This window comes from Heterodontus francisci, chromosome 3 (assembly GCF_036365525.1).
Source record: "Heterodontus francisci isolate sHetFra1 chromosome 3, sHetFra1.hap1, whole genome shotgun sequence".
Taxonomy (NCBI): domain Eukaryota; kingdom Metazoa; phylum Chordata; class Chondrichthyes; order Heterodontiformes; family Heterodontidae; genus Heterodontus; species Heterodontus francisci.
Genome location: NC_090373.1, coordinates 113,092,399 through 113,110,784, shown reverse-complemented (window position 1 = coordinate 113,110,784; position 18,386 = coordinate 113,092,399). Strand labels below are relative to the sequence as shown.

The following is an 18,386-nucleotide window of genomic DNA, read 5'->3' as shown; positions in this document are numbered from 1 at the left end:
AGACATTATAAGCAGGGCATTTAGAAAAATTCAAGGTAACCAGGCAGAGTCAACATGGTTTTGTGAAAAGGAAAGCATGTTTGACCAATTTATTGGAGTTCTTTCAGGAAGTTACATCTGCTGTTGATAAAGGGGAGCCAGTGGATATCCAGATTTCTTAGATATCTTAGATTTCCAGAAGGCATTTGATAAGGTGCCACATCAAAGGTTATTGCAGAAAATAAAAGCTCATGGTGTAGGGGGTAACATATTGGCATGAGTAGAAGATTGGCTAGCTAAAAGGAAACAGAGAGTATGCATAAATGGGTCATTTTCTGGTTGGCAAGATGTAATGAGTGGTGTGCCACAGGGATCAGTGCTGGGGCCTCAAATTTTTACAATTTATATAAATGACTTAGATGAAGGGACTGAAGGTATGGTTGCTAAATTTGCTGATGACATAAAGATAGGTAGGAAAGTAAATTGTGAAGAGGAATAAGGAGGCTACAAAGGGATATGGATAGGTTAAGTGAGTGGGCAAAGACCTGGAAAATGGAGTATAATGTGGGAAAGTGTGAAGTGAAAGTACCATATTATCTCAATGTGAGAAATTGCAGAGCTCTGTGATGCAGAGGGATCTGGGTGTCCTAGTGCATGAGTCACAAAAAGTTAGTATGCAGGTACAGCATGTAATTAGGAAAGCTAATAGAATGTTATTGTATATCGTGAAGGGATTTGAAGACAAAAGTAGGGAGGTTATGCTTCAGCCATACAGGCGTTGGTGAGACCACATCTGGGGTACTGTGTACAGTACTGGTCTCCTTATTTAAGGAAGGATCTAAATGCATTGGAGGCAGTACAGAGAAGGTTTATTAGACTAATACCTGGAATGGGTGGGCTGTCTTATGAGGAAAGATTGGATAGGCTAGGCTTGTATCTGCTGAAATTTAGAAGAGTAAGAGGCAACTTGATTGAAGCATATATGATCCTGAGGGGTCTTGACAGGGTGGATGTGGAAAAGATGTTTCCCTTCTGGGAGAAACTAGACCTAGGGTCACTGGTTAAAAATAAGGGGTCATCCATTTAATCAGAGATGAGGAGAATTTTTTTTCTCTGAGGGTTGTGAATCTTTGGAATTCTCTTCCTCAAAAGGCGGTGGAAGCAGAGTCTTTGAATATTTTTAAGGCAGAGGTAGATAGATTCTTGATAAGCAAGGGGGTGGGAGGTTATCGGAGGTAGATGGAAATGTGGAGTAATCAGTAATCAACTTATTGAATGGCAGAACAGGCTCGAAGGGCCGAATGGCCTATTCCTGCTCCTAATTCGCATGTTCCACATCCGAGAGTGGATCACCTCTTGATTCCAAATAGCCATTCTGTAACTGACAAGGCACATTTCAGGAGTTTGATGGAACACTCTCCAGTTGTCCAGGTGGGTACAGCTCAAACAACAGCCAAGAAGCGCAAAACCACTCAGAATAAAGCAATCTGCTTGATCAGTACATCATATACTAGTCTTAACCTCCACCACCGGACTGTTGAAGCTACATTTTTTTACACTGCAGCAAATCACCAAGGCTGCTTCAGGCACCCCCAAGAAGGATAAGGACAGCAGTTGCATGGGAACACCATCACCTTCTAAGTAGCGTGCCATCAAATACTGGAATTGCCTACCTACAGCATGTGAGAGCACATGTACTGCATTTACTGCAGCACTTCAAGAAGAAGGCTGACCACTACCTTCTCAGGGCAACTAGAGATGGGCAATTTTTTAAAAGTTTGTTCATGGGATTTGGCTAGGCCAGCATTTATTGCCCATTCCTAATTGCCCTTGAGAAGGTGGTGGTGAGCTGCTTTCTTGAAATGCTGCAGTCTTTGGGGTGTAGGTACACCCAAAGTGCTGTTAGGGAGGGAGTTCTAGGATTTTGACCCAGCGATAGCGAAAGAACAGCGATATAGTTCTAAGTTAGGATGGTGTGTGGCTTGGAGGGAAACTTGCAGGTGGTGGTGTTCCCATGCATCTGCTGCCTTTGTCCTTCTAGTTGGTAGAGATTGCGGGTCTGGAAGGTGCTATCGACGGATTTTTGGTGAGTTGTTGCAGTGCATCTTGTGGATGGTACACCCTGCTGCCACTGTGCATCGGCTGTGGAGGGAGTGAACGTTCAAGGTGGTGAATTGGGTATCAATCAAGCAGGCTGCTTTGTTCTGGATGATGTCGAGCTTCTTGAGTGTTATTGGAGCTGCACCCATCCAGACAAGTGGAGAGTATTCTATCACGCTCCCGACTTGTGCCTTGTAGGCAGTGGACAGGCATTGGGGAGACAGGAGATGACTTACTCACTGCAGAATTTCCAACCTCTGACCTGCCCTTGTAGCCACATCATTTATGTGGCTGCTTCAGTTCAGTTTCTGGTCAATGGTGACCCCCAGGATGTTTATACAGGGGGGGAGGGGGGGTTCAGCAATGGTAATGCCATTGAATGTCAAGGGGAAATGGTTAGATTCTCTTACGTTTGAGATGGTCATTGCATAGCATCTGTGTTGCGCGAATATTACTTGCCACTTACCAAGCCTGAATGTCTTCCTGCATATGGATATGAGCTGCTTCGGTATCTGAGGAGTCATGGATGGTGCTGAGCATTGTGAAATCAGCAGCGAACATCCCCACTTCTGACCTTATGATGGAGAGAAGGTCATTGGTGAAGCAGCTGAAGATAGTTGGGCTTAGGACACTATCCTGAGGAACCCCTCCAGCGATGTCCTGTGACTCAGATGATTGACCTCCAACAACCACAACCATCTTCCTTTCTGCTATGCATGACTCCAACTAGCGGAGAGTTTTCCCTGATTCCCATTGACTCCAGTTTTGCTAGGGCTCCTTGATGCCATACTTGGTCAAATGCTACCTTGATGTCAAGGGCCATCACTCTCACCTCACCTCTTGAGTTCAGTTCTTTTGTCCATGTTTGGACAAAGGCTATCATGAGGTCAGGGGCTGAGTGACCCTGACAGAACCCAAACTGAGCTTCAGTGAGCAGGTTATTGTAAAGCAAGTGTCACTTGATAGCACTATCTACGACCCCTTCCGTCACTTTGCTGATGATCGGGAGTAGACTGATGGGGCGGTAATTGGTCGGGTTGGATTTGTCCTGCTTTTTGTGTACAGGACATACTTGGGCAATTTTCCACATTGCTGGGTAGATGCCAGTGTTGTAGCTGTACTGGAACAACTTGGCTAGGGGCGTGACGAGAGCTGGAGCACAGGCCTTCAGTACTGTTGCTGCAATGTTGTCAGGGCCCTTATCCTTTGCAGTATCCAGTGCCTTTATCCGTTTCTTGATATCACACGGAGTGAAGTGGATTGGCCGAAGACTGGCATCTGTGATGGTGGGGACCTCTGAAGGAGGCCGAGATGGATCATCCATTCTGCACTTCTGGCTGAAGATAAATGCAAATGCTTCAGCCTTGTCTTTTACACTGATGTGCTGGGCTCCCCCATCATTGAGGATATTTGTGGAGTCTCTTCATGCTGTCTGTTATTTCATTATCCAACACCATTCACAATTTCATGTGGTAGGACTGCAGAGCTTGGATCTGATCCATTGATTGAGGATTGCTTAGCCCTGCCTAATGCATGCTGCTTCTGGTGTTTGTCAGGCAAGTAGTCCTGTGTTGTAGCTTCAGCATGCTGACACCTCATTTTAAGGTATGCCTGGTGTTGCTCCTGGAATGCCCTCCTACACTCTTCCTTGAACTAGGGTTAGTCCCCTGACTTGATGGTAATGGTAGAGTGGGGGATATGCCGGGCCATGGGGTTACAGATTGTGGCTGAATACAACTCTGCTGCTGCTGATGTTCCACAGTGCCTCATGGATGCCCAGTTTTGAGTTGCTAGATCTGTTCGAAATCTATCCCATGAATTAATTTTTTAAAAGAGATAGAAGAATCTGTCATTTGTTTATTCAGGAGACAGAACTTATTGAACAACATATGAATAATGAAGCTAAACATTACTCAGTACACTTTCTGTTTCTGCCATTGATATAACCAATCCAAACATGGAGAATAGAATTGTTTGGAAAATAGGAGTAAGAGTGGTGAATTCATCCCACACTGAGGTGACACATCATGTAGTGATGCTGTGAAATTGGAGAGGATGTGACATGTTCCTGGAAGAGTAAAAGAAAATCTTAGGTTTGTTGTAGTCATGGAAATATCTGTTTTAAATATTCTCATCATCTTCCTGTTGACAGTGTGGTTGTTAAGAAAACAAACATTACTTGTTCTGCAGCCAATTTTCTTTGCGTGAAGTTGAAGGAAAATATCCCTGCTAGAAGTTAACTGTGATTCACCAAACAAATCAAACCTTCCAGGCTGAACCCTATACTGTCAGAAATGTTGCAATAGAACATTTTCTCATGGAATTACACATATTGTACAAAGGTTAGATCCCAAAACTCTGGAAATAAAAATCATAGGGGTAGAGTTTCCGCTTTGGGCACAATTGGGCAAAATGGGCACAAGTTATGACCAAAATTGTAGCCATTTTGAAAAGGCTTTTTTCTTGAATTTCTGCTCAAACTCATTTGCATATCACCAAATGCAAAATTTGCCATGAGCCAGGGCAATCAGGCAGTGTTTTAAAACATAATATTTTTTTAAAAGCTTCTTTAAAATAAGATTCATTGATGTATTTAAGAGTGATAACAAGGTACAGTTTGATTAATACGGCTGAAAATGGATTTATCAAAGAAGATAGCTCCTCGGCCATGAGTGGGTGTTACACCGGTGACAGCCACTGCCTCCATGGTGGCGCTGCTCAGCTAAAGAGCTGCCAGACTCTGATTGGCCGGCAGTTCTCAGAGGGCAGGACTTCCTTCGCAGGGTCCTTGATCCCATGGAGGCCCTGCTGTTGACCAGTGAAGTGCCTAATTGGCACTTGATTCGTCGGGCCTCCCACAGAAGTGTCGACACAGGGTTCTCGCCTGCGCTTTTGCTGGAGGTCAAGACCCCCGTCGCCCGGATAAAATCCCAGCCATTGAATTTGTACAAGTGCTGAAAGAAGAATTGTTTCTAAAGAAAACAAAAGTACTTAATAGAAACATAAGCCTGTAAAAATAAAAAAGCTAGAAATCTGTACAGCACATTCATGAAATATTCTGTTGGTATTACATGAATAATTTATTCATGTTGGTTTAAAAATGTCAAATTAAAATAAATATTGCAAAGGGAAAAAATACTTTAGTTGCTTTTGGAACTGATTTGCAATCTTTTACCCAGTAAATGATGAAATATAAATAATTTATTACTTTGTATTTCAGGACTGTCAGAATAACACAACTGGGGACCACTGTGAAAAATGTCTTGACGGATATATTGGTGATGTCATCCAGAGTCATCACAAATCTTGCCAGCCTTGTCCTTGCCCTCTAAGTATACCTTCAAATAAGTAAGTGGAAAGAACAAAGATCTGTTTACTGCAGTCCTGCATTTGTTGGATGCTTTAGAGAGTGGTATAGGCTGTAGTAAACTATCTAAGTAATGTAGATCTGATGTATGTAATCAAAGAATCAAATAAAATTTCATGTAGGTCTAGGTACTCAACAAGCTTATTTAAAATAAACAAGTGAAGGCCTGCATAAAAATGGCACACAAATAATGCAGCATTAACATGTGAAGCTAACATATGTGAACTTCATCATTTGGAGGTCCTATATAGATGGCCATCACTTGTATAAGTTAAGAATACTTGACCATACGAACATACAACTTATGAGCAGGAGTAGGTCACTAGGCCTCAAGAGCCTGCTCCGCCATTCAATAAGACCATGGCTGATCAGATTGTAACCTCAACTCCACATTCCACCTACCCCTGATAACCTTTCAGCCCCTTGCTTATCAAGAATCTATCTACCTCTGCCTTAAAAATATTCAGACTCTGCTTCCACTGCCTTTTGAGGAAGAGAGTTCCAAAGACTCACGACCCTCTGAGAGAAAACATTTCTCCTCATCTCTGCCTTAGATGGGTGACCCCTAGTTCCAGATTCACCCACAAGAGGAAACATCCTTTCCACATGCACCCTGTCAAGACCCTTCAGAATCTTGCATGTTTCAATCAAGTCGCTTACTCTTCTAAACCCCAGCAGATATAAGCCTAGCCTGTCCAACCTTTCCTCGTAAGACAACCCGCCCATAGAAACATAGAAAATAGGAGCCGGAGTAGGCCATTCAGCCCTTCAAGCCTGCTCCGCCATTCATTATGATCATGGCTGATCATCCAACTCAGTGACCCTGTTCCCGCTTTGGCCCGACATCCTTTCATCCCTTTAAACCCAGGAGCTATATCTAACTTCTTCTTGAAAACATACAATGTTTTGGCCTCAACTGCTTTCTGTGCAGCGAATTCCACAGGTTCACCACTCTCTGGGTGAAGAAATTTCTCCTCATCTCAGTCCTGAAAGGTTTACCCCGTATCCTTAGATTATGACCCCTGGTTCTGGACTCCCCCACCATCGGGAATATCCTTCTTGCAGCTACCATGTCAAGTCCTGTTAGAATTTTATAGGTTTCTATGAGTACCCCCCTCACTCTTCTGAATATAATCCTAACTGACTCAATCTCTCCTCATACGTCAGTCCCGCCATCCCAAGAATCAGTCTAGTAAACCTAAATCTTCGCTGCACTCCCTCTATATCAAGAACATCCTTCCTCAGATAAGGAGACCAAAACTGTACACAATATCCTCTCGCTATGAAGGCCAACATACCATTTGCCTTTTTTACCACCTGTTGCACCTGCATGCTTACCTTCAGCGACTGGTGTATGAGAACATCCAGGTCTCGTTGCATATTCCCCTCTCTCAGTTGATAGCCATTCAGATAATAATCTACCTTCCGGTTTTGCTACCAAAGTGGATAACCGCACATTTATCCACATTGTACTGCATCTGCTATGCATTTGTCCACTCACTCAACTTGTCCAAATCACACTGAAGCCTCTCTGCATCCTTCTCACAACTCACCCTCCCACCCAGTTTTGTGTCATCTGCAAATTTGGAGATATTACATTTAGTTCCCTCATCTAAATCATTAATATATATTGTGAATAGCTGGGGTCCTAGCACCGATCCCTGTGGTACCCCACTAGTCACTGTCTGCCATTCGGAAAAAGACCCATTTATCCCTACTCTTTGTTTCCTGTCTGCCAACCAATTTTCTATCCATCGCAATACACTACCCCCAATCCCATGTGCTTTAATTTTACATGCTAATCTCTTATGTGGGACTTTGTCAAAAACCTTCTGAAAGTCCAAATAAACCACATCCACTGGCTCCCCCTTATCAACTCTGCTAGTTACATCCTCGAAGAATTCTAGTAGATTTGTCAAGCATGATTTCCTCTCGTAAATCCATGCTGACTCTGTCCAATTCTACCACTGTTCTCTAAGTGCTCTGCTATAAAATTCCAGGTATTATTTTAGTAAACCTTTTCTGAACTGCTTTCAATGCATTTACATCCTTCCTTAAATAAGTAGACAAATACTGTACACAGTACTCCAGATGTGGTCTCACCAATGCCTTGTATAGCTGAAGCATAACCTCCCTACTTTGGTATTCAATTCCCCATGCAATAAATGGTAACATTCTATTAGCTTTCCTAATTACTTGTTGTACCTGCATACTAATCTTTTGAGATTCATGCACTAGGACACTCAGGTCCCTCTGCATCTCAGAGCTCTGCAATCTCTCACTATTTAGATAATATGCTACTTTTTTATTCTTCCTGCCAAAATGGGCAATTTCACATTTTCCCACATTATAGTACATTTGCCAGAACTTTTCCTATTCACTTAACAGATCTATATCCCTTTGTAACCCCCTTATCTCCTCTTTACAATTTACTTTCCAACCTATCTTTGTGTCATCAGCAAATTTAGCAACCATACCTTCAGTCTCTTCATCTAAGTCATTTATATAAATTGTAAAAAGTTTAGCTGCATGTGAGCCGCATGGAAGATGGCAGGATCCCCAAAGACACATTGTACAGTGAGCTCGCCACTGGTATCAGACCCACCGGCTGTCCATGTCTCCGCTTTAAAGACGTTTGCAAATGTGACATGAGGTCCTGTGACATTGATCACAAGTCGTGGGAGTCAGTTGCCAGCGTTCGCCAGAGCTGGTAGGCAGCCATAAAGGCGGGGCTAAAGTGTGGCGAGTCGAAGAGACTTAGCAGTTGGCAGGAAAAAAGACAAAAGCGCAAGGTGAGAGCCAACTGTGTAACAGCCCCGACAAACACATTTTTCTGCAGCACCTGTGGAAGAGCCTGTCACTCTAGAATTGGCCTTTATAGCCACTCCAGGCGCTGCTCCACATACCACTGACCACCTCCAGGCGCTTACCCATTGTCTCTCGAGATAAGGAGGCCAAAAAAGAAGAGAAGAATGAGGCCCCAGTACTGATCCCTGTGGCACACCACTCGTTACATCTTGCCAACCAGAAAATGACCCATTTATGCCTACTCTCTGTTTTCTGTTAGCCAGCCAATCTGCTAAAATGCTGTCCCTACACCGAGCTTTTATTTTCCGCAATAACCTTTGATGTGGCACCTTATCAAATGCCTTCTGGAAATCTAAGGACAGTACATCCACTGGTTCCCCTTTATCCACAGCACATATTACTACTTCAAATAACTCCAATAAGTTGGTTAAACATGATTTCCCTTTCAGAAAACCATATTGACTCTGCCTGATTACCTTGAATTTTTCTAAATGCTCTGCTATAACATCTTTAATAACAGCTTCCAACATTTTCCCTAAAACAGATGTTAAGCTAACTGGCCTGTAGTTTCCTGCTTTCTGTCTCCCTCCTCTCTCCGTCCCTCCCTTCTTGAATAAAGGAATTGCATTCACTATAACTTGACAGATGTTGAATTCGGGAGAAATTAGATGTACATTGGTTTTAAGAAAAGATAATATTGAATCCTGAAACAGTGAGCCAGAGTGGCTTTGTCTTATTAAATGGTCTTGTATTCTGTGCAGTGAAGTTCCACTCTTGTGTCCTTGGAATAGGCTCAGATTAAATAGCAAAGTTTAGGTTTTAATTGTTTCCATATCAAACAAAGGTGGTAATAGAAAACTTGAAAATTGAGATGTAAATGAAGATATTTCTAATTTTTAACATTAAAATCAGTTACAAATAGCTCATTTATACAGAGGAATTATTACACCTCATCTCATATGAAGGAGTAGTTCACCAAATCAGCGTCACACAGATTGCCCATATTAATAAGTATAGATATTCAATATCATAATGTTAAGCCTCGTCTAATGAAACATAGAATATGGCCAGAGCAGAAGAAAAACATTTTAAACTACTATGAGCAGAAAATGACCGCATAGGTTTTTAAAATTTTCTTTCCATTTTCTAGTTTTGCTGTTTCCTGTATGATTAAAGCTGACAAATTGCGTTGTGTTTGTCAGGAAAATTATGCTGGATCCAGATGTGAAAGGTCAGTATTTTTTCTTTAGTTGTTTTCATTAAATGTACGAGATAATGTATTTTGAAATCTGGGAGCCCCCTTGGGCTTTCAGTATTGTCTCGAGGCTGGAATACCAGTGGTGCTGCCTTTCCCATACTGAACAAACAAAGAACAAAGAACAGTACAGCACAGGAACAGGCCATTCAGCCCTCCAAGCCTGCGCCGATCTTGATTCCTGCCTAAACTAAAACCTTCTGCACCTCCGGGGACCGTATCCCTCTATTCCCATCCTATTCATGTATTTGTCAAGATGCATCTTAAACGTCGCTATCGTACCTGCTTCCACCACCTCCCCTGGCAGCAAGTTCCAGGCACTCACCACTGCATAGTACTTACAGCACAGAGACAGGCCATTTGGCCTAACAGGTCTGTGTTAGTGTTTATTCTCCACATGAGCCTTCTCCCACCTTATATCATCTCATCCTATCAAAATATCCTTCTATTCCTTTCTCCCTCTTAAACTTGAATTTAGGTTCTCCATTCAATTGGCTGTATATTTTTGGTTCTGACTTATTGGGGGCAATTGTCATCTTTACTGCACTGGTGGTAAACTGACAGACTGGATCACACACTCAGTAAAGAACTCTCTTGCTTTTAATTTCCAATTCAAAATGAAAATCCAACAGGTTATATATAGGTGGGCTGGCAACCGCTCTGTCTGTTTGTTGTTTAGGAAGTGAAGGTGACAATTACCTCAACGATCGGAGAATTTAGACTTGAAATCCAATCAGATAAATAGACAGTGACATTTTTCCTGATAGGTAATGGTGTTACTGGATTCAGTCATAACCTTTGCTAACTATAGTGCAGTTTTAATGTAGTTCTAAGCTTTAGATGGTGGGTACTGTGATCATCCTTCTCTCTTTGTTCTACACAGAATTAGCCTTGAATAGTAGGAGTGTTTGTGGTGAGCTCCACTCCATGGCAGTTGCTACAAATAAAGCAAAGACTTAAAAGTGTAGTCCCAGTAGATCACTGTGCCAGATCCTTCCAGTCAATTCTAAACCAGGATATGCAGATACAGACCCTTAGAAAATAGGCGACAGGTTTAGATAGAGGATTTGGATCGGCGTAGGCTTGGAGGGCCGAAGGGCCTGTTCCTGTGCTGTAATTGTCTTTGTTCTTTGTTCTCTTTGTTCTTTGATATTCCTTGTGGAGATTATTGCTGATATTCAGCCTTTTTTTCTAGCTACTTTGCCGCATTTAGCTTCATCAGTTACAGCTGCAAACAGCTATTAGTTTAAGCTGAGGTGAGCATGGCACCTTATTACTATGTTTTTGCAAAGAAATATATTTACGCACAAATTGCTGTGGCAGTCCAACAAACAGAGCTGCTGTTAATTAGGTTTTACCTTGCTCATTCAATGTCAATGATATTTTGTCCTGCAAGTTGCTGGAAGTGGGAGATGGAAAAGGCGCAGCACTCTCTACAGGACATGGGGGATCTGAATGAACAGGGCAAGCAACTGTTTATCTCTTTAACCAATCAGATTGAATATTTGTGAAATTAACAGCGCAAGGTCTGAACAAGGCAGTGTAAGTTAGAATAGGTGAATTCAGAAGGAGAAATAGAGAGAGAGAGAGAGAGGGAAAGATTGGATTAAGAGAGAGAGGAAAGACAGCAAGAAAAAGTTTTTAAAATATTTAACATCTCCAACAACAATTAAAATCTGAAGGAATGGAATGTCACACTTGTAATAGTTAATTTTCAGTGCCAAAGAGGTTGTTTGGCAGTAATTAACACTTATGACATTGTTAAAAGAGTACTTAGACTAAAAGGGACAAGCCCTAACTTTCTGTGGCAAGTGTGATTTGTATCTAACCTGCAAATACTGGAACTTCACAACACTCAATGCATTTGAGTGAGGAGCCAGACAGCGAAATGCTACTTTTCAAATAGCTCACAGGCAAGCAGTGCATCTCAGACAGCAACTTTGGGATATCAGCTTTTACTTGTATATTTGCCCTCATTGTTATGTTGACAGAAATGTTTGGACCATGTACATTTTAATCCACACATTCATTTGGAGGTAAGCAATGAGAATATTGGCTTGGTAGTGTAGAGGGACTTCCACCCTACATCCAAACCAAGTCATAGTCGGCCTAGAAGTAACGTTCCTTCAAATTTCTCTTTGCTGTGCACGGCCCACTTGTTGCATTGTGTGGACCCTTTAAGATTGCCACATCTGCCTGTTTGTTCCTTGTGCAGTACATCCTGGATTGTTGCATGGTCATGCACCCATGCATAGAAGGAGCATTGCCTATGAGTACTTCATGCTGGCATTCAGTACAAAAGTAGAAAATGTTCCATTTCCCTCATTTTAATAAGACCTTCTTCAAAAAAATACATTTTAACAATGTAGTTACCTCCCAAATATGAAAGGCCCCATCTGCACCACAAAAAAAGAGAAAATGCATTGTTTGTGGTTTAAAAGGATGCTTGTTTATTTCAGATGTGCTCCTGGTTATTATGGAACACCTTTGCTGTTTGGAAGTAGTTGCAGAAAATGTAACTGCAATGTTAACTCCGATCCCAATCTAATATTTGATGACTGCAATGAGGTAACTGGGTATTGCCGCAATTGTCTGCGAAATACAACAGGTATCCACTGTGAACGCTGTGCTCCAGGTTACTACGGAGATGCTATCAATGCTAAAAACTGCACAGGTGTGTACATCCATTTAAATAGTTGTTCAGTAATCATAATAACTTCCGAATGCAGCTGGTGAAGCAGAATGGACAATAAACATTATTAATTTATTTAGTTCCAAGTTAATAATATGCACTCAATTACGAAAAGTGACATGTACATACGGGCAACATGTGAAAATCATGACTTTAGAAAATAGAGTCTTATTTTCGAAGAACACAAATTCAGGTTCAGAATATAAAATTCCACATTTGCGTTTTGATTTAGAATTTTAGTGCATTGACTACCGTTCTCATCCTTTTAAGAAAATAAGGATAGTTTTTTTCCCCTTATAACCTTTTTCCAATTGTGTTGTGTTCCATTGTGTTTTATGATGCCTAACCAAATTCCTGGTGGAAGCAAGGTTCTAGTTATGAGTTTTAAATGGTGGGTAATGAGATCAAGGAAAGTTTTCTTGTGGAAACATGGTGAGAACACTGTGGGTGAACAAGTCATACTTTTTGTGAATAGCCAGGAACCAAAGCAGCAGTATTAAGTATTTATATCAGAAACTATAGGCTGGATTTTATGGGCCACCCTGAGGCAGGGGGGGCCCATAGAATCGCCATGGGCAGTGGGGACAGAGGGCCCGTCTCCACCCCATCACCAAACGATTTTGCTGGGAGCAGGATAGGACGAGAACATCCTTCCCGCCCAGAGGTCAATTGGTGCCCCTAAGTGGCCTATTGATGGCCACTTAAGGGCCTCTACCCACCATCGCTGTGATCTAACCAGCAGTGATGGGGGGGGGTGGTGGTGCTGCCTCTGCCACATGGGGAGGGAGCTTGTAATACAAAGTGCACTCTGCACTCCCTGCAAGCCCACCCCTCCCCGTAGACTTCATGCCCACACCCGCCAACCCCCCTCGCTGAGACCTTCCAGACTGGCCCGGCTGGCTCCCCCTCACTTACCCAGCGTCCTGGGTTCCAACGCTGGGCCTGGGTCCAAGGCCTCTGCTGTACTGGCATTGGCCACCACTCCCAGTGGTGCTAACGATAATGCTAAATTGCTGGGCCTCTGATTGACTGGCAGCTCTTGGAGGCGGGCTCCCCATCTTTAAAGGGATGGCGATCCTGGCGCCGGAAGCTTAGCCTCCAGAACAATGGAGGATCACACCGGTGGGGGAGGAGGGGGGAGTGTGAAAAGGCTGTGGCAGGGGTTCCCAGGGACACCGGGAGCCCCACCGCCTCTACAAGATCCTGTCCTATAAGGGTGATTTGGATTCCATTGTAATTAGGTCACTAACTTTTCAGCACTGTGCCCAAGTATGAATCCACTCCATGCTGGGTTAAAGTTTTTAAAAAAATATTTTTACCATTTTGTTTTTTCCAAGCCCACTGGATAACCTGCTCATACAACTTGTCAACCTGAATATTAAAGTATTATCAAGGACAAATAATTATTAATTTAAATAATGTAGCCTGAGTCCACAGCTATTTCTCCACAAATGAGCATTTAATGAAACTCCTATATCAAGGCAAATAAACATAACACACAAATGCAATATAGTTAGTCTTTGCACAATAATACAAAATAATAAAAATTCTATGCTTCCCCACATCAATGGGTCATCTTAATTAACATCAGCAAAATAACACCTAACTATCCTCCTATATGATTAACTTCTGAGTCTTACAAAAGCTTGTTGATGCTGTTATGACCTCAGTGAGACCATTAACGTTAAAATACAAGGTAGGAACCCGCACCCCCCCCCCCCACCGCTTCGCCACCCCCCCAGACCAATTTAAAGAATTACATGACAAGATTTCACATTTTGAGACTTTTATTATAACAACTAAACTGAAAGAAAACCCTATTAACTAAATAGTACTTTGTAAGTAGCTGATACCCCAGATTACAAAGAAATGTATTTTCTTTACTTTTAAAATACTTGATAACCTCACACCACACTTGTATGTTATACATTCCTTTTTGATGGTGAAATCCTTTGAGGTTAAAAGTCCCAAACCCTTCCCAGTAGCAATGGGTTGGAACTCCCAGATCTTTTCAAAAAGCAATACACTCTTCGCTCTCTTCTCTGAGCACTTCCGACCTGGACGACAATGAATAAGGCGTTTCCTGGTGATCCTGCTGAAATTCTACTTCTCCGCAAGCTTCGACTTTCAAAACAGGTTCAAGTCTTCTCAGCCGTTTACTGTATCATGCTTCACAGAGCAGGTGCCCCCGCTCTCTCCCACTTAAGGCTGCAGCGCTGGTTGTCTTCATTACTGCCTACTCTCAGGTTGCAACTGCTGTGTTCCCTTCTTATAGACTACCTTGAGGTCACAACCATTGTTTTTTTTCTCTTACAGCCAGTCTGCCTTCAGAAAATCTGGTAAATATATCTGGACTCAAAAATCAATAGCTTATTGTCCTATTCCAATATGCAGAGTCCAGAAGGCTGGTTTCCCAGAGCCACCTGGGCCTTCCATTGCTCCCATGTGTTAACAGCTGCTTGGTATATTTGCATCTTCAGAATCACTGACCCCTTGTTTTACAACCCAAAAGTCTGGAAGGCTGAAATTCATTGTTCTTCAGGTGTTACCCTGGCAGTCTCTTATTTTTGTAAAAAAAGTCTTCAATCTGTCTAGTCCTTTAGCAGTGTGGATGTGAGGTCACCTGGCCTTCTGAACTTTTTTTAAAAAGCTTAATCATGTTACAAAATCCAACGTTCACAACAGATGCTACTCTCTATTTGAAAACCCAACCGACTTTGTGCCCCTATCTTTTATCTCCCTGTGTTCATAGTCTGAGAGAAAGGCCTAAGCCAGAAAAATCCTGTTGAGTACTTCAGACCAGGGACCTCCCAGCATAATTTATGTGGCATATATCAATTATAGAGACAGACTAACAAATTGTTTACTATTTACAGCCTATGGAGAAACATGTTTAAAGTCTATCTCAATAACATTTTAACCACCTTTTATCTCAGTGCTCTTTTGAATCTTGTGTGAATACATTTTGCTTTAAAACCACAACCTTTTCCAAATCATTTCTGTGGAAGAAAAAAGTAACAAAAATTGTAATTGTCTCAATTTTGATATTTGATATTAATTGCTGAGACTTAGTCACAATATGATGCAGTCCTTTTTGATCTGGACTGTACCTTGAAACCGCTCAAAAATGCAGTTAAAGAATGACAGCAGAGTCAAGCCACTATTGAAAATGATATATATCCTTCAATGCATGCTCATAAAAGCTCCTCATCATTTACTTTGCTTTAGTTCAGTTTCTTCTGTTATAAACCCATGTTTGATCACTGCCATCATGAATTCAATTCTAAAAATGCTCCCATGTGCACTTAGCTCAAGATCAGAATCCCATCTCCTTTTCATATGCTCCATTACATAGTGAATGGTCCAATTACACAATTTCAAACAACAGTTACGGTGGGAATTAAAAACAGGTGGAGCTTTCCCTCAAGTGTCTCGCATTCAGAAAACATTTCTAAAAATTCCTAAGGAAGAGAAACAAGATAGTTCACGTGCTTTCATTTTAGTAGATGGAGAATCATGGGGAATGTACCATCAATTTACTAATATGTGCTCCTAATGTGCATTTCTCCACACTGGAGTGCACATTCAGGAAACCCATCCTTAAGCATACTTTTGGTTTAGTTGGTAGCACATCCTCCTTTGTTTCAGAAGTACGTGGGTTAAAACCCCACTTCAGGAATTGAGCACATGATATAGGCTGATGCTTCAGTGCAGTACTGAGGGAATGCTCCACTGTTGGTGCTTCCGTCACTTGGATGAAATGAATGCCTTTCTTCCGATTCAGGTGGACATTAAAGATCTCATGGTGCTATTTTTTTAAAAAAAAATCTCTCTTGGACCAACCCCACCAAAAGTAGGAATAAAAACAGAAAGTGCTGGAAATACTCAGCAGGTCTGGCAGCATCTGTGGAGAGAGAAGCAGAGTTAACGTTTCACATGTGTGACCTGATGCTGCCAGACCTGCTGAGTATTTCCAGCACTTTCTGTGTTTATTTCAGATTTTCAGCATCTGCGGTATTTAGCTTTTACCACCAAAAATAGGAACTGAGTTGAACTCATTGTTCTATGTGGGATCTTATGTGAAATATAACTGTTACATCCACCTACATTTCAAAATTAATTAATTGTGAACTGTTTTAGAGCATCCTCGGTAGTGTGAAAAGTGCTATATAAATACACGTCTTCCTAAATATTAAAAATCCCATGCAACATTGCATTGTGGCAGATACAATAATCTGGAATTTCCTGGAAGGTTTTGGCCTAACTATGGCGTAAGAGTTTCCTTGCACTTTTTGGTTCAAGGAAATTTGTGCATAACTAATTTACGCTGCTTTTACACTAACATTGGTACAAGCAAATTGCCTTGATTGCCTATGCTACTTCCAAGAAGCGTCTGTCAAAAATGTCTGCTGCTCATTTACATAGATCCAGTCCCCATGAAAAAGACATCTGCATTTCTTGCATTTATGCACTGGCATAGATTTATGACCCAAAATTTAGGTGCAAGCCTTGTAACCAAAATGCTGTCAGTCTCAATTTACCACCAAATTGTTCAGACCTTTGTTCTCCATCCTGACACATTCAGAAGGACTAAGCTGTTAGAATGCCCTTCTTAATGCCTACCCTAGAGGAAGGAGAGTAGGAAATACAAGAGGGGCTTTGACAAGGCACCATAGCAAAAGACAGCATTCCACTGTTACTCCTATTGGTGGCACCACATTTGCACTTATGTTATGCTGCTTTTACCTGCCAGCATAGGCAAATACTCATTGCAGGAAATTATGGCATAGATTTCTGGGAGGATGTTCAACCAGCGTCAATTTGAGCATAATTTCTGCAAAAGTATGATCAATGAAATTCTGGGCGAATGTCTGCTATCGCTGAAGTTTGTTTTTCATGAATATGCAGCGTTCAAGTGTCTCAAATTACTCAAAATTCGTCAGTTCTTCAATAATTGATGTAGATTGTAAATTACCTTGGAATTAAAAATGATATTTCTGTTCTCTAAAAGACTGTCCCTGTCAAAAATGTGGCACAGATGATTGTGATCATGTAACTGGGCAATGTCGCTGTAAGCCAGGAGTAACTGGAGCCTTCTGTGACCACTGTGAGGTGAGTGTATCAAATGATATTTAGACCATTGGATATGGTAATATAAGATAACTTGTCAATTTCCCATGGCACTGCACCCAGAGTCAAGACCAAGTACAGTTTTCAAATCAAGCAGGGTTAAAGGGCAGGAAGATAATTCAAGCCAAGTAGGGGAAAAGGAAGGAGGGATTAGGGTGGAGGAGAGGAGAGGTGAGGTTAGTGAGGAGGAGAAGTACAGAGAAGAAAAGAGGAGGGGCCAAGGGGAGAGGAAAAGATGAGGAGAATGTGGGAAGGTGAATGGAAGATGAAAGACAGGGAAGGGTGAGGAAGAGGGAAAGTGGAAGGGGATGGTGGAAGTGAATAGGGTGAATGGAAGGTAGGAACAGGAGAGAGAAGCAGTGGAGCAAAGATCTAGAAACTGTCTCAGGGTGAGATGGGATGTGCATTCTCATCTTTGGATCAGACACAGAATTTTCATCAACTTGTAGGGGAAGGGCATCCAACATATTTCATTACCCCCAGATATTCCTCTCATTGGGAAAGGAGGTCTCGGCAGAAGGTTTGCTTTCCTGCCCTCTGAGGGGGGAGTTGAGGTTTTATGGACTCAACAGCAGCATCCCATGTTCTCAGAAATCAGGGGAATATGGTAAAAATCTGGCAGCTCTGCGACATCCACGTAGACAGCGTGTGTTTCTCAGCAGGGGTAGAATGAGGCAGGGCGCATTGAATCTAAATGCGGGATAGGAAGGTTGCTTTGGTTGAGAGCAGAGTACTTTCTACATACCATTTCCCAACCACTAAACAGTGGTTTATGTTGGGGTCACTTAAATGTGGTTGTGCTGATAAATGTTACTCATGCTTATAATTTCCATTTCTCCTAAAACACTGAAGACTTCCCATTTTTGGTGCTTTCTTTATAACTCAAGTGAAGAGAAGGTTTTAATGCGCATCAAATGAAGGGATAATTGTAAACCTTAAGAATTGAAGCTACCTCCATCTAACTGGAGGATGGCACAGAATTGCAGGGTTGGAGTCAGACAGACAGTGAGGCTGTCCTACTGTACATTATGGGTTACATACCAGAATCCTCACAG

General features: G+C 41.9%; 1 protein-coding gene across 1 annotated transcript in view; it reads left to right on the top strand.

The window, feature by feature from the left end:
- The window catches only part of lama4 (laminin, alpha 4), a 183,279-nt gene that overhangs the window by 35,459 nt on the left and 129,434 nt on the right, over positions 1-18,386 (top strand). Inside the window, exons 3-6 of the mRNA XM_068025542.1 lie at positions 5,300-5,427; positions 9,405-9,485; positions 11,969-12,183; positions 17,213-17,313. Of these exons, the coding sequence (XP_067881643.1) occupies positions 5,300-5,427; positions 9,405-9,485; positions 11,969-12,183; positions 17,213-17,313 (525 nt within the window). The remainder of the gene's footprint in view (positions 1-5,299; positions 5,428-9,404; positions 9,486-11,968; positions 12,184-17,212; positions 17,314-18,386) is intronic.